Genomic DNA, 17,512 nt, shown 5'->3' with positions numbered 1-17,512 from the left:
GAATAGATGTGTCGGCAAATCTTGAATGGGGCCTTGTAGTTATATATAAATTATGGAGAACAAAATAGATAAGATTAGATGTAATTTATTAGGATTATTGAATGAGCTACTATTAATTGGACCGCATGTTTAAGAGGGATGTGGCATGGATCGGTTGCTATGTGGCATCCACACTTTAGGTTATTTATTTTTTCAGAAATCCTATGAGGACCGACCAAAATCAACCGTAATCGTACCGACAGCCACCGCCGGACCGTCTCCGGCCACCGGACGGCCAATCCGAACCGTTCAAAAATTCTAAAAAAAAAAACCTAGGGGGTCATTGCGGGAATTAACGGCATCCGATGTGTGTATGGTGGTTGGATCAAGCACCCAATTTTTCGTGTATATATGTATATACACGAATACACAAAAAAGTTGGGTGCTTGATCCAACCACCATACGCACATCGGATGCCGTGGATTCTCGCGTAGACCCCCTCGGTTTTTTTTTTAAGAATTTTTGGACGGCTCGGATAGGCCGTCCAGTGGTCGGAGACGGCCCGGCGGTGGCCGTCGGTACGATTTCGGTGGGTTTTGGTCGGTACGGCTAGCAACACTCTTTTTTTTTAGCCCTATAAAGGAAGAGCCTTCGGTGGAGAAACAAAGTATACCTAGCCTCCTAGTATTGGACCTGGGGGGGGGGGCTGTCCCGGCCGATGGGTTCCCGCCTCGGTCTCGCTCTAACGATCAGAAATGTTCACTTCGTAGAGCTCGTCGAATTGAACAAGTATGCAAAAAATCAGTTTGATCGGATATCTTTAAGTGCCTGATCGGAACACATATAACTTTCCAATAATGAGTTCTAGTAGATTTGATTTAGTGTTTCGGATCCATTCTTTTCAAGACGAAAATGTTTCGATGAGGCACTTAATAATATCCGATCGAGCTGATTTTTTATGTACTTGTTCAACTTGACAAGCTCTACGAAGTGAACGTTTTCGATCGTTGGAGCGAGACCGGAGCGGGGCCCCATCGGCCGGGACAACACGCTGCTGTCCCTTGAAGGGACAGCAGCCCCCTCTAGTCCCCTAGTATTGTAGAGACCCGTATTTTTTAGACCGTATTTTTCTTTTGCAATCGTATGACTTGTCGAGATAGACGGTATGGATTTACGGTGTGGGGTGTTCGTGAAAGGATATAATGGTAATTATGTGAGAGGTGCACGTGTGTGTGTGGCGCGAGAAGCAGGGGATTCCTCCCCCACCTTTATCTTTTTCCCAGGGAGAATAAGGCTCCGTTCCAAAAACCTTCTTAAAAAATAAGTATTTATTTTGAAACTTCTCAAAGAAAAATAAGAAGGGTTGTTCCAGAAAACTCAAATAAGCTGCTTATTTCATATTTTTAAACTCAAAAATAACGTAAATGAAAAATAATTTTTCAATTTTTTTTGCACCGTATTAAAAATCTCAATGAGATCTATCAAATAAGATCCATATTGATAGGAAAATTATTTACGTAAACACATGATTTTTGAGCTTAAAGTTGCCTTAACCAAAAAATAAGTACTTATTTCTTATTTTGTGGAACAAGCTTTATTATTGAACAAAAAATAAGAACTTATTCAAGTTCTGGAACGGGGCCTAATTCTCCCATTTCTCTCCCTCACTCTTCGGCTCACTGTCTCTCTCTCCTCTCCTCCGAAACTTTCTCTCCTCTCTTCTCTCTTCGATTTCATCCACCTAGGTTGAGATTCCGGACAAGGCCCGAGTATTAAAGTTGTTCTACGGAGCGCGGGCTTTCCGAATATCCAAGAAAAATTACGATCGGACCACGTGGGCTTCGGTTGACTTGGTCAAAGGGTCGGGTTTTATTCAAAACCCATGAGGTAGGGATTCTTACGCTTGTTATTCGTTTATATGTTGATTATGTTGATAGATCGTGCTTAAAATCGTTGTTTGAGGTTGTTTCCTTCATTTCCGAAATTCTGCAGAACAGGATCTTAGTTTTTGGGGTTTTTCGTCTTCTTAAACTTGAAATTGAATTTTGGTTCCTTCGTATGAAATAGAGTAGACTTAAAGCCCGTTCTAATGCCACTGGAATCACCCAAAACCGTTGAGAATTGAATTTATGGTGATTTTTAGAATACTGGTCTGCAATCTGTCTCGTTTTCTGGGTTTCAGCCCACTTCGGATGGTCATAACTTCCTCGTCCGATGTCCGTTTTATGCAAACTTTGTATCGGCTCGAAGGTCTTGAAGTTAGCTTTCATTTGCCACCGGAATCGTCTTAAAAATCTTAGTACACGGAAAGTTATGATCGTTTGAGTGGAGGCGTGTCAATCTGTCATGCTGCGTGACAGATTCGTGTAGCCTCGGTAAACCCCTGTTTAACCGCCCTTGGAGTGCAGATTTGACAAGGGTTCCTTCGTGACTTATAAGCTTCGTTCAATCGCGCAACTATTGAGATTGGAATCACTCAAAAATATTAAGAACTCGATTTATATTGATTTTTAGAAGATTGCCTTGTAATCTGAAAATCTGGGCAGCTCACTGAGCAGAGTTTTTCATTGATTAGCTATGGTTAAACGACCCTATTGGTTATGGGTCCTTGTAGGTTTTAAAGATGGGTAAGTTGGTGATGTTTTGGCGTTGGAATCATTGAAAAATATTGAGTATGCTATTTTTAATAAATTTTTGAACACGGACTGCTCTGCTGAAAATTAGAATATCTGACAATCATTCCTAAGCTTGAAAGATCGTATCGTACGACTCGTCGAATGTATCTGTGCCATTGGTTTTTCGTTAGCATAGTTGGAGTATCGTCGTAAAGGCTATAGTAGCGTGAAGGAGTCCGTGAACGTCGTAGACTATAAGAAATGTTGTGACGTGCTTAATTGGTAGAGGAGTACTTGTTTGATTAAATTGATTAAATGACTTTTGGATTCGATTGAATGATTTGATGTTTGTGGAATGCGGAATGAACGTGATGACAAATAGTCACAAAGAGAACTTTCAGGGCTCTTAAATGAGTAAATGCCTGGCAGGAGCTATATGCTCAAATCGTACGCTTTCAGGGCTCTTAAATGAGTAAATGCCTGGCAGGAGCTTAGGCTCAGACACATGACATGAAATTGGTTTATGAAGTTGATGAAAGAGATTCTGGTGACTGATGATAATGAGAAATGGGATTTGGTGATGAAATGTGGAATGTGAAAGATTGTGAAATTGTACGAGATGTAATTAACGGTACTAAAGCTGTTGTTTATTTACTTAGAATGATGTAGGAATATTGATGGTCCTTGTTTGACATATGAGCAGATAGATCCTTCATATAGGTCGCCTAGAATCCCTGATCATAGTGTGCTACTGTTGACAGTCTTGTGTACTTGGGCTTATCTGTCGTTACTCTCTCACTCTAGATGCATAACTCATCATATTTTCCTATAACTTGCGTATAGATTTCTCTACTGGGCACGTGTATGCTCAAACCCTATCATTTTCAGGTACAAAAATAAGGAAGTTGGCATGGTGTGCATATCGTGCTTATTGATCATGTCTTTCAAAGGTATAAAAGATGCGATTATTTGCATTTGATTCGAAAGGAGTATTTTTGGAAAGACATTTGTTAGAACTGTAATATTATTTTTCTTCGGACATTGGTATTTCGATAACTTGGGGCCTCGAGCCAGGGATGTACTCATTGAATTTTATTTGAGAACAGTGAACTGAAAGGTCTTTTGGGGTATTATTTGTATTACAATGAGGATTTTATTTATTAAAAGTGTTTATTATTTATGTCGAAAATCGAGGGCGTGACAAGTATTATACAACTCAGTTTCTTAACACAAACTTTTGGGCTTGTTCTTCACCATTTAGGAGGACTCATTTGACAATGGAGATGGAGTTGCGTTGAGATTATTTAAAGTTATGGTTTCTTAATCTATCAAATAAGATTCATATTGCATATAAAAAATATTATAAATTAAAACATATCGATAATTTTGTAAGAGGTCTCAAATAGTGGAAAAAAAATAAACAAATCGGGATATAGGGGGTAAAGTTTACTGATTACGTAGTATTTTTTAAAATTTTGGTTAACATGCAATTTGAGATAAATAGCTGGGTAACGGCTAAAATGTTGCCCAGTATCGGCAACCAAGTTGTTGAGTAACGCTGGGTAATGGCTAAAATGTTGTCCGGTATCGACAACCAAGTTGCTGGGTAACGGCTAAAATGTTAGTACTAGGTAACAGCCAAAAAGTTGTTTTGAATTTAAAGATTGAGAATAAAAAGTCTCTATTTCGAATTTAAAGGGGTATATCTATCACTTAAAATGAAATTTATTTCTCATTCTCCCTTGAGGTTGTTTTTTTTTTGGAACACGATAGAAATACATTGATGAATAATAAGGGTACAATGTGCTTCCCTTGAGGTTGTTATTTTCAGGACTCAACTAGCCAGTTAATTACCCCCTATTTTATGCAGGAATGAAGAATACATGTACACGGATTGGAGGGCGGTGCTGCGCAGCCCGTGCTGCACGGAAAATCACCACTGCTCCGGTCTCGCTCCAATAATCGGCAACCCCAAGAAGATGAAGCCGGTGAGAGGTGGGAGCCTCGCCAACCCAAGCTGCCGAACGCCCAATCTGATAACCGGCGGCGACGAAGAACAGAGGCTGGGAGAGGCGACGAAGAACAGAGGCTGGGAGAGGAGAACCGAAAGGAAAGGAGAAGACGGCGGAGGAGCACTCAGAGGATAAGGAAGAAGGGGAGGAGAGAGGGAAAAGAGAGCTTGAGGGAGAAGGAGGAGGCGCCTCCCCAAGGGGGAAACCCTACATTTTTTTTTTTGCGGTCTACGAGGTGAAGGGTTCAGATTAAAATTTGGAAACTAAGATGTGAACGAAAATTGAGAGTATTGAGGAGTAAGGAGAGATGGGGTTTTGAGAGGAGCTCATCCCGTACGTGTGAGGGGGACAAAATGTAATGCTGAGTGATGGTACATTAATTAGGCCAAATTTGGGATAAGATTAGGCAACAGTAATTAGTGAAATCCTGATTTTGCTTTCCACTTCTTTCGGCATGCTAAATATCCAACATCGGACCCCATGTCGAGTCGTCCTATAACAGAAGCTAGTCAATTTTTATCAGTTAGAGGCAGATCCAAGAAGGCCCCCTGGATTTTCGATATTTTCACTATAACCTCTAGTTTGTTTACTTCCACTAACATTTCAAACGCTTTATTTTCGATTAGTGGCTAGCACTAGAAAAAATGCTGGTGTTGATTAAATTTCTTGTAGTGTCCTTAAAATTTATGAATAAACCATAAAATATGTGCATATGGTACAAATTAGAGGTTATATCAATAGAAAAAGCGCGGGTGTTGATCATAATCTTGAAAAAAAAAATCCATTAATTGGCAAAGCACAAGAAATAACACCCAAAGTAAACAGTTTTCACTTAGCATAAAAAATTCTGAGTGCACTTTTTGACCATTATTTTGGAACAAGAGCATGAATATTAGTAACATATTCCACATATGAAATTGTAATTTTTTAAAATTACGAAGAAATTTAGACACATTTAAGGTGAATACTGATATAAATTTTAAGGACACTACAAGAAATTTGATCAACACCAGCTATTTTTCTACCAGCACTTGCAAAAAGCGCTACAATAGAAATTGTTGGATTAGTGCCTATTTTTCCTTTCGATCTATTCCAGCACTTTTCTTGGGTCGTTAGGAAATGGGGGGCCTATTCTAGTACTTTTGCTTGGGCGCTGGGAAGTGATCGGTCTATTCCAGCGCTTTTGCTTTGAGCGCTAGGAAATCCCCATTCTAGTTAGCAGTGGTTAAGTGCTTCTGCTTGGGCGCTGGGAAGTGATCGGTCTATTCCAGCGTTTTTGCTTTGGGCGCTAGGAAATCCCCATTATAGCTAGCAGCGGCTAGGAAATCCCCATTATAGCTAGCAGCGGTTAGAAAAAGTGCTGGTGTAGACCTTCTATTGTATCACTTTTTGCAAGTGCTGGTAGAAAAAGCTTTGGTGTTGAACAAATTTCTTGTAGTGTTCTTAAAATTTATATCAGTATTCACCTTAAATGTGTCTAAATTTCTTCGTAATTTTAAAAAATTACAATTTCATATGTCGAATATGTTACTAATATTCATGCTCTTGTTCCAAAATAATGGTCAAAAAGTGCACTCAGAATTTTTTATGCTAAGTGAAAACTGTTTACTTTGGGTGTTATTTCTTGTGCTTTGCCAATTAATGGATTTTTTTTTTCCAAGGAACAGAAAGGTTAAAGCTAGAGGACAAGGGTAAAAAAGTCCCGAGACTTAATTGTTCGTAGCCACTTGATGCCACACACGACCAACCCAAACACTACAAAAACATATGTAAAGCAAATGTGATCGGCTTAAGGGTGTGTTTGCGTTTTTTGGGTTTTGTGGGAATGTTTTATTTGGCCTTGTTTGTTTCGTTAGCTTCGTTGGGTATTTGTTTTGTTTGTTGGAATCAGTAGTCTTTTGAGGATGCGTTTGCATTTTTTGGGTTTTGTGGGATGCTTTGTTTGGCCTTGTTTTTTTTCGTTTGCTTCGTTTGGGTCTTTGTTTTGTTTGTTGGGTTCAGTTGTCTTTTGGTTGCTGTTTTGGGGCTGTTTGTATAATTGTATGCTTTGTAATCGTTGTTTTAATTAATATATATATCTGGAATGATTTTGTTTGTAAAAGAAAAAAGGGCTTGCAATCAACACACATGGTTTCTCTCTCTCTCTACCTTAGCCATCACTGATTTTAAAATAGGCATGCAGGGAGCGACAACTAATTGCCCAAGAAGCCCATAATCCAAAACAAATACGGGATCGGCCTAACAAGCATCATCATCAACCCATACTCGCAACGATATCTTATAAGCAACTTAACGACCTACTACCGTGCATTTCATTTGTGTATATTGCAGTCCTTAAAACCATCATCCAAACTTCCATTGAAGACCCTAAATTAGAGGCCAACTTATCACACACACACACACACGGGACAGCATATAGCGCAATTCATATAGTATAGAGCTAACATGAACTTTGCTATAACTCTCATATCGATAGACGGGGGAAGCACTCAGTATTTACACACACAAGCAAATTCGTATAGTATAGAGCGAACATCAACTTCGCTATAATTCTCATATTGATAGGACGGGGGGAAGCACTCAGTATTTACACACACAAGCAAATTCTGTAAGTCGTACTCAAGCACCTTCACATTTTCACAACCTAAATATTATTCAACTTGCAAGTGTATTTTTCAGAGCCAGCCGGTGCGAAAAAGAAAACCGTGCCGCATGGGAGGGTCCACTTATGCTGCTTCCGCAAATCCAACCCTCAAATTACCAGAATCAAAGACCGTGTGGTAGCAACCCATGAAGACGTCACCCAAAATCCTGAATACATAATTGCCAGTTTTGGATTAGCTAATAAAAAACAGGGGAGACGCCACTGTACGATATCTAGAAAGCAGAGTAGACAGGAGATGGGAATACCAGAGAGGTCCTTTTGGAGGGGGGATGTCCAAAGCAGTAAAACCACTAATGCACTGTGCCGCGGCACCCTCGCCCACCTTGAGTACATACTGATCATACCACAAACCAATTGATAATCTTAGAGCAATTTATCTTCCAAAAAAAAAAATTTAGAGCAATTCTTACTTCCCAAGCAAAAAAACCAAATCCTTCAGTCCCAAATGCCTGCCCATTTTTAAAAGTCTGACACTTTGTTTGGTTCTCCTCTCAGAAATAATCTCGCCAAAACTTGACTGTTTCGTCATCCGTGTTTTTTCGTCTTTAGTGATTTTTTGTCAAATTTTTTTACTTATTTTTTACTTTTTGGACGTACATTGCGTACCTCTATTCAAAAAGTAAAAGAATTTGTCAAAATGTTAAATTTTTTTACTAAAGACGGAAAAATACGCAAATCTATGGAACTTTTTTATCTCAAAAATAAATTTCAAAATTGCAAACCAAACAATCAGATCTATAATGGTAAAATTTGTTTCTTCACTTCTATTTTTTATTTTGGATTCCAGCTTGAAACAAACATTAGAAATGTTTAAGGGTACTTTTGAAAGTTGGAATAAGTTAAATTCGGTGTATTTTCCTGAAAAAAGTAGATCCCAGAAACATACAAAACAGTCTCAGACAGACAGAAAACGTAATTTCTTTGCTGTGTAACCAAACCCTCAAGCATGAGGAATACAACATTAAGATGACACATAGGTTCAAGGCTTCAGTGCTAACTATAAATGTCAGGAAAAACTCAGTTTGTGTGTAGATGAGAGAGGATGCTGTGCATAACATACTCATCTTCGGACGAGAGAACAGCAGCAGCAACAAATGCAGGTAACTAAGTATTAAACTATTATGAAAAAATGAGAGTGCACATACCTCATCCGGCGAAAGGTCAAAAACTTTACTGCCAATAGTGAAGGAAACTTTAGGCATGGAAGAAAGTCTTCCACAGTCAACAGCTGATTCTCCCATTGGGCTAGGAAGTCGCTCACAAAGCTGCAAGTGTATCAGAGAGTTAAGAACAACAGAAGCAAGCTAATAGCAAATCAAAACAAAAGAAAAAGTGCAAAAAAGTTAATCCACCTCATTGACATAGTCCAATATACGATCTTGTGTTTGGTTCTGTCTAAGCTGGTTTTGCATCCACACAACTGCCATTTCACAAGCAGAGCACCCACCATCACGTAAACCCCCCATTCTGCCACTGTTCTTGTCATCAACTACGCTCTCAATGCCCATACTGTCAAGAGACACTAAAAGATTAGAACTGAAAACAAACCACATAGAAAATTAGAGGTAACATGCTTACGATGAAAAAAATTATGAAGCGAAGAACAGAGCAGAAAACTGAAACATAATGATAACGCAGAACCTGACACCGCGAGTTCCATCAAAGGAGCACAATCCAATTTGAGAGCATATCTTCTTTGGTTGAGCCTGTTCAAAAGCAGTCCAAGACAAACTCATAACCCATACAAGTAAACCAATTTCTCTGAAAAGAACAACTAACGCACCCAACTAATATTCCACCATCTCCACTTAGAAAAAATTAAACAATCAAGTGAATCAACTATAAGTAATGGGTAACTATGCGAGTGACAATATTTCAGTTTGACCAAAAAAAACTATGCAAGTGGCCAAGATTTCAAGCAAATCAAACAATCTGACAAGCATAGTTGGTAAATAGCCAAGATTTTGAGCACAGATATTTACTTTATGTATATGAATCAAACGGTAAATAGGAGAGTGGCCAAGATCTACCTCTGCTAAAAGCAAGTCCATGATGGTTTGACCATACTGTTCAACTACAGTCTTGCATTGCTGGCTAACAACTCCAGCAGCTCCAATAGCATGATTTATCATGGTGATCACAGGCTGAAGAGAGAGAGAGAGAGAGAGAGAGAGAGAAGAAGAGAATAATGCATCAGAAAATCGTCTATGAGACTGCCTTTAAATAATGCAAAAGCAATTGGGATACTGCAATTTGACAGTAAGAATGGAACAATCACGACAATCAATTCACCAATCACAGTACACAAGGATATGCAAGCACGATGATAGCTAAATACCAAATAATGTCTCTCATTGTTAATTAAACCTGGAGAAAGCAAATGACAAGAAAAGACAGGGACGACTTGTAAGATAATACTCTATGGACAAAACTCTCCATTCCTATTGTCCTGAAGACGCCTTATCATCAAGGAACCACAAGAAGGACGTCAGAACAAATTTATTATTTAAAAAAATGGATAGCACTTCCATAAGGCTTGTCTTCCTCCAAAAGAACCCCATCTGATAAAAAGACCAGTTCAGGGATGCCTGAACAAGTTATTAGAAAAGGCATAGCTTCTCTCCACTCTAATCAGACATCAAGTCCAGTTTTCTGTATGGAGGCCAGTGGGACGGACCCTCAACAATGAGGCCACCTCCTCTGTGGATCCACAGAAAGGTGGAGTAGATTTCCATAATGGCGGAGAACCAGTATCTGAGAAAATTTCACAGACACGTATCTGACTCATGGAATTCAGTTGTCCATGTGTAGATCCACAAAATAACCCATAAACTTGCAAAATATAACCATTTCTCCGCTGAAGAAAAAGAAGTGCATAGAAAACAAGAAGCTATGCATATTGGAAATATTTTCATCCGCATTATGAAAAGGTGACCCCTTAGAGAAATTGAAGGGAGACCAGCGAGCAAGCAACATATTATCAAAGAAGAAATTGTCATAGTAACAGAAATTCACAATGAAAAAGGCAAGAAAACTCTAATCCTTACCGTTGGACCGGCTAACAAAGAAGTTCCAGAATCTGCAATTGCAGAACAACCAGCACCACAGTAACCTGAGGGAAAACATCACAAGTGTAAGATTTAACGCTTATGCAGGAAGCATGTAATCTTACTGGTATTCCTAAAATATTAAATCAATACTTGTAGTTAAGAACCGTAATAGGCAATAGGATGGAGCATACCAGTTTCTTTACCACCAATGAGAACGTCCCCCATATCGAACTTAAGACAACAAAAAATTGGAATACGTAAGACAACGTCATCAAATCAAGATGAGTTCAACGGTAGACATGAAGGGTAGGAAGATGTGGATTACCAACCTGCCAATACCCTTTTTGCGTCACTGGGACATATGTGTGCTTGCCCTTGAAGTGATTTGGATCAACCCCACCAAACACAAGCTCACCCCCTTCTCCTTCATCCGCATTTCGGTTCAGCCAAAATGAAAAAACTGGCTCCTTAATAAGCCCTTGTTTGACCATGTTATCCCTGCAATGCATGCACCAGCCCATCTCATAAAATGGAACTTACAACCTTCTCAAAAATTGTCACAATCGTAATCAAACTGCAGACTAGCCACTGACATATGAAAGCAAGGAATATGCGCAAACACAAAGACAGAGAGACAGAAAAGAACGTGCACACATACAAAGACAGAAAGACAGAAGACAGAACACATACAAAATGTAAACTATAAAATTTCAGGTTCAAAATGTTCAATCAAAGATGAGTACTCATACCACAATGGAACAGCACCTCCAACCGAGATCTCACGGAATCCAAGCCCAAGTATACCATCAAACTTGGCAACCAAAAATGTGATGCTGGGCTCTCTGGTTGCTTCGATAAATTCCTGCCGTCAAAAAGTATTGAGCATACACAACTCAAATTAAAATTTTAGTTCAGCTGCAAGAGGTGATGAAGATTAACCTGATCCTTCACAACCAGGTCACCAACTTTTACATGGTCTGTACTGAAATATCCAGATATGGCCCCAGTGCCGTAGTGAATTTCAGCAGGTTTCCCTGCACGAAATATGGTCTTAGAAATTTCTCAAGCGCATTCATGAACATTCAAAGAAAGTTGTTCTACTTTATGCGTGCAGGTATGGAACGTCCAAAGCCGTGTTGTGCATAATAATAAAAAGGGAAAAAAACTGTAATAGTCCTTGTAGTTAAGTGTTCGTGTCAATTTGGTCCCTGTAGTTATAATTGGCTCGATTTACACTCTGTACTTTCCATTTTGTTTCAATTCGGTCAAATTACTAACTTCCGTTAGTCCGCCGTTAGTCCTTTAAATTTCAAAATCATATGGCCCCCTTTTTTGGGGTTAAAACAGACCTGTTCGGCTAAATAAGCCAACTTCCTTATTTTTTGTCCTTATTCAAATTTTTTTTCGTATTTTTTAGTTTTTCGTCAATTTTCTGGGGGTTATTGCGTCGTCATGACGAGAAGAATCTAAAAAGTAAAAAATTATTATCGAAATTCTATTTTTTTTTAATACAGACGAAAAAATTGGCTTAGGTTTATTTTTCAACATTCCTAGTCAGGAATCAGTGCATGGGCCAAGTGTAGGAAAATTAATGGAATGACAGGGCACTATTTTTTGTAACCACTTGGGCTGTTAAGTTAGGTTTATTGTAACCTAGCTGAGTGGTTTGTTATGTCTATGTATTAGGTTATGACATGGTAAATTTGAAACTGAGTTTATATAATATTCTGACTTTTGGACATGGTTATTTATCATGTTGTGACTTTTGGATCTATATCATGTTGTGACTTTTGGACATGGTTCTATGTGCATTTTCAGTACTATGCAAAAAAATAAGGCATCTCAGTATTTATCCACAAGTTGAACATGTAGACAATATCAGTGGTTATGATACCTCATGACTGATCATGAAAATGCTGAATTCGATGGCAACTTTTTGTAGAAAATTATAACCAAATTTCTTCCCAAGTGCCTCCTTATCAATGGAGAATGGAAGAATGAGCTGTGTTTTGGTTCAGAGGTATATCAGGGCAAGAGGGGAGTGAGTAACCCTATTCAGCTAAATAAGTCAACTAGCTTATTTTTTTTCATATTTGTTAGTTTTTCGTCATTTTTTTGGAAATTATTGCATCGTTGTAACGAGAGAAATCTAGAAAGTAAAAAATTACAATCGAAAAAAAAGAAGTCAATAAGCCAATTTTTTGATTTTTATTCAAAAAAATTGGATTTCAATCATAATTTTTTACTTTTTAGATTTCTCTTGTCATGAAGATGTAATCACCCCAAAAAAATTGACGAAAAACTAACAAATACGAAAAAAAATTCAATAAGGATAAAAAAAAATAAGCCAGTTGGCTTATTTAGTCGAACGAGTCTATTTTAACCCTAAAAAAAGGGGCCATATAATTTTGTTGTTTAAAGGACTAACGGCGGACTAACGGAAGTTAGTAATTGGACCAAATTGAAACAAAATGAAAAGCACAAAGTGTAAATCGAGCCAATTACAACTACAGGGACCAAATTGACACAAATACTTAACTATAGGGACTATTTCAGTTTTTTTCCCTAATAAAAAATGCAGGTCATGCTAATGGTAACATGTAAGCTATACAATTAACCCACTTATTTTGGCCAAAAAAGGCAACATGCGCAACATTTGTAGAAATACATTGCCAGTTTTCAGAAGGGAGAATTTGGTTACCGATATCAACCATAGAGCAACAACAAAATGGCAGTTAAAAAGAGACCAAAGCCATACATGAATCTAACCAACTAAGAAAGCGAATTTCAACACATGGAATGGAACCAGTCCTCGAGACAAAATTCTAATAAATCTACCACCCTTGGAAGAAACTCTTGGGCCCCTTAGTTTCACAATTTTGGGGATGTTTATGATGTATTGAATCACAGAAAATAGAGTTTGGAATGGATAAAATTTCATTCCTCGAACTTCACCTGTGATAAGATTACCATTCTGATATATAAAACTACCCCCAAAAGAAACTGAAAGTAAATCTTCACCCACCCTAGAATCTACGAGACTACGACAACAAGCAAAGCAGTTAATTGACTTAATGGCTGGAAATGGATAACCACAATCCACATCCATACAACTCGGTATGAGCAGGGGGTAAGAGCAGGGACAGATAACAAACCATTCTTCTTGTAGGTACTTGATTGGCTTGACTTGTATTTTGCATGGAAAAAGCATGGAACCTGCAACATTGCATGAGTCATTACATCATATTCAAGTATCTAAGTTACAGAGTATTCAGATTATGTAGTTTTATATAACACCGTTTCAACACATTTACTTTTACATACCAAACACATATAATAACCTACCGAGAAATAGCACTTAGATGATGGAACCCACAAATTAGAGCTCCCAGTGTCGAAGATTACAGTGAATTTTTGAGGGGGAGTACCAATACCAATCTCTCCAAAGTACTGAGCATCCATATAATTCTTCAGTGCAACAATATCAGTATCCTCGCCTTCTCGCAGATTACCACGGAATTTGTACTTCTTAATTGAAGCTCTCAGTGCCTCCCCTTCCTTGGACTCGAGCCGTGCAGCAAGCCGGTTGTTTTGATCAAATTTCATCTTTTTCAGGCCAATCCTTACCAAGCCATCATTGGACACCGAAAATACAAGAGGGAAAAGCAGGGTGGATAGGAACAAGGATAGCACAATGCATTTTAAACCGGTTCCCATATTGACCTGTAAAAACATGTCAAATTTAGCTCACCAAAGGCAATTTAACAATATATAATCAATCGTAGTCCAACTAAAAAAATGATGGTTATGCTTCATTTTTCCTTGAAACAAGTTATGCACCAGAAATTGCTAAGCAAAAGTCATAAAGCAAGCTACCATTACATAAAACACACATCAAACCTAGACTTCGATATTCTGGCTCCACAAGGGACAATTTCTGCAATGTTTTTCTCCAAATACCTACTAAATACAACGGACAGTTGCTTTCTAAAGTTTGATACCGCATGTTCAGCAGTGTTCTAAAAATCGCGTTTAATCGCCGATTAATGGGCGATTAATAGGTTTTATGGCCTCTCCGATCAGATTAATGCTTGGGCGTTTGAATTAGGCGGTCTGGAGATTAATCGGGATTTGGCGGCGATTAATCACCCATTAATCGGTTAATCAGCGATTAATCGCCCATTAATCGGCGATTAATTGGTTAATCGGCGATTAAACAGTGATTAATCGGTTAATCGATTAAACGGCGATTTTGAGTGTGAATCCGATGGAGACGAGAGAAGAAGAGGAGTAATTGACTAATAATTTCGTACTTGGTTTCATTTGGTTTGAACGTTGCACTTTGTAATTGACTGGCAATTTCGTACTTGGTTTCATTTGGTTTGAACTATGAACATTGAACTTCTCATTATGGATTGACTAGTTATTTCGTAATACCTAGTTTCTAAGTCTCTATATTTGAATTGTAGAGAACTGTTAACATTTAGAAGTGTTAACATTGAGTATCCAATAGCCAAAGAGAACTAGGAAATTTTTTGGGAGAGAAGATAGATCACAGCAACTAGGAAATCTGTGATTATTAATGGTACGGAGGTTGCAGAATATTAAAAAAAAAAAAAAACCGACTAATTGCTAAAAGGCGATTAATGGCCGATTAATAGGTCTCGAAGCTTGAAGGTGGTCGGCCGCCCGCCTAGCGCCGAGCGCTTTTTAGAACATTGATGTTCAGTCAGTCACAAATCTCAATTCCCCACCTCAACCACAAAAGTAAAACGCAAACAAACTGTTCACTTTCAAAAGGAGGACTTTTGAAAACAATGGCAGCAGCACTTCTTCGGTGGGACATTCACTTAAACCGAAAACACTCATACACAAAGTTTGAACATCAGCCCAAACCAAATATAATTCTTAGACCAAATAAAATACCCCAAAAGAAACCAATTAATAGACAAATAGGTGAATACAGAGCTGGGAAAAAAATGTTGAAAAACTACTTGAGGAAACAAGAAGACAAGTGTGGTCAATCCTATTGTGTTTAGCCAACACTCAACATAGTACTACTGTATTTTATCGAACGAATTTTATCATACAGTCTTCATTTTGATTGTTACTGTTACTCAATTTTCCAGCAAAACTAGGATGGGCAGAAGTTTTTTGACAATAACATACATAGATAGTAGACAGTTTAAACGCACAAACGACAGGACATAAAGTCAAAACAAAATCATCAAGAATGATAGTTGTAATGTATGTTGGCCTGTTTTCCAGTCATAGCGCTAGATTCAGAGAAAATTTCAAAACCCTCGATTCCCCAACCTTTCATTCAAATTACGAATATACACTTGACCTTTTACAAAAGTCAATTAAAAGCCTGTATAATAAATACATCAATGTTGCCCAGGTAGTACCCCTTGGAAGGGTTGACGTCTATGGGGATATGTGGAACCCCCTTTGACAAACCCTCTAACCCCATTGATGTAATTAATTGTTGACAAAATAACTGTATGAAAACATATGGATGAAGTTTTTAAGAATTTTCTCACTAGAACCCAAAACAAACTGAACATCAAAAGTTATCTAAGCATCATTCGATGAATTTTTTAATGCAATTTATAAAATTTTCGGAAACAAACCCCAATACGGAGAGCGACGATAAACCTTGATCACTTATCAGATCAACACGATCAAATTCATACTTTCATAAACACATACGTTGATTCATTGACCATCTTCAGAGCCTAAACCCAGGCTGCAGCGGATTATTTACAGGAGTCCAAACCACATGTATTCCCAAATTGATGACAAAATTTATCTTTGTATTAAGTATGTAGTGATACTTTCTAAATCTAAGAAAAAGAAAAAATTGTGTATACATACGTACCCTCGTTTAATATAAGAATTATATGAAATTTATGAGTTTTTTACTCGAGAAACTTCCATGGGAACATCCCATAGTATTTTTCTAAATTAACCTGAAAACAAGTATAACTGATAGCAAAAAAAATGAAGTTGCCGGGGCCTGAGCCCCCCGGCCCCCTCCCCCCCCCCCCCCCCCCCCCCCCCCCCCGGCATGGCTCAAAAAAATCACAAAACCGTAACTAATTTCGGGCAAAGAAACATCAAGCCTCAAAATAAATGGCAGATTCACACATGCATGTCTCAAGGAAAATAGAAACGTATCTCCGACTCACACGCAAATCAATTAGAAACGGTGCGGCCATGGAAACTACGAACACCAACACATCATCGAACAAATCTAGGCTCGCAAAAGAAGAACGGCAATCGAAACGACTCACCAATGCGATTACGGTTTCTAGAGAGAGAAGAAAAGCCGAATAGATAGAGAGATGCGCAAAGCAGAAACTGTATGCATAGATAGAGATGGACACAGTGCATATGTGAAGAGAGAGAAACTTTACCTTCGACACCCACCAGGCTAAGCAACCCCCGTCACAAAGGTAACGAATGCGGAACCTTTTTCCGATTAATTTAAAGGGAAAAACAGAATGAATGCCTTTTGATCCTAACCGTAGAATCGCCTACTAACGCTGTCGTGCACCGTTGATTTCCGATAAAAAATCGCTATCGCAAGAACCTCGGTTCGGGTGGAGACTGGAGTGTTCGGGTATGCCGCGGAGTACGAAACGGAGGATTGAGCCTCGACTGTGAGGCGTTGATTATGAGATGAGCGGTGATAAAGGTGGGATGAGGGGGGTGGGGGGCAAGGTAAAGTGGTAGGTCGGTGATAAGGATTTTTGTTGGGGAGGTGGGGAAAGCGACGCGAGGATGTAGCGGTGTGGCGTGGCGTTACAACGGAATGGTGAGTGTAACGTGTCATCGAAGCGTGGGAATGTATGTGTTTGGGTCACCTCAGCACGCGACACATACCTTGCTTGTTTCTAGAGAGAGAGAGAGAGAGAGAGAGAGGAGAAGAAGAAGAAGAAGGTGGTTTTAGTTTTTGGTTTTGCTCTTTAACTATTGTATTAGGGTGTCGTGACCAGCTTACGAACATCTTAACTATTTTTTTTTCTGGTCTTGCAAAGATAGGTTATCATCTCTGGAATTAGGAAATTCACAAAAAATTGTATTTTCTTGTGACTTGACTTTAAAAATCGAACTCTGATTAATTACGTGAAGAGCAAACTAACCAACCGGACTAAACTTGTTTTTGGAGCTTTTACGGTTACAGGT

The 17,512-nt window shown here is 38.6% G+C and overlaps 1 protein-coding gene across 3 annotated transcripts; it reads right to left on the bottom strand.

The window, feature by feature from the left end:
- Positions 1-7,041: 7,041 nt before the first annotated feature.
- Positions 7,042-17,098, bottom strand: LOC131315262 (aspartic proteinase A1-like). 3 transcript variants are annotated; one of them, XM_058344406.1, is made up of 14 exons: positions 16,741-17,098; positions 13,667-14,044; positions 13,477-13,537; positions 11,261-11,355; positions 11,071-11,183; positions 10,651-10,819; positions 10,513-10,552; positions 10,319-10,383; positions 9,302-9,415; positions 8,913-8,977; positions 8,624-8,780; positions 8,417-8,536; positions 7,517-7,605; positions 7,042-7,417 (listed from the first exon to the last, which is right to left on the bottom strand). In XM_058344406.1, exons 2-14 carry the CDS (start codon positions 14,036-14,038, stop codon positions 7,333-7,335), a joined length of 1,545 nt encoding a protein of 514 aa, XP_058200389.1. In that variant the 5' UTR covers positions 14,039-14,044; positions 16,741-17,098; the 3' UTR covers positions 7,042-7,332. The 3 variants fall into 3 exon arrangements, with proteins under 3 accessions (XP_058200389.1, XP_058200391.1, XP_058200390.1); XM_058344408.1 differs by having other exon boundaries at positions 16,836-17,044; XM_058344407.1 differs by having other exon boundaries at positions 16,618-16,752.
- Positions 17,099-17,512: the final 414 nt, after the last annotated feature.

Source organism: Rhododendron vialii, chromosome 13a (assembly GCF_030253575.1).
Source record: "Rhododendron vialii isolate Sample 1 chromosome 13a, ASM3025357v1".
NCBI lineage: Eukaryota > Viridiplantae > Streptophyta > Magnoliopsida > Ericales > Ericaceae > Rhododendron > Rhododendron vialii.
The sequence above is the reverse complement of the archived record's forward strand: the minus strand, read 5'-3'. Positions and strand labels throughout refer to the sequence as shown.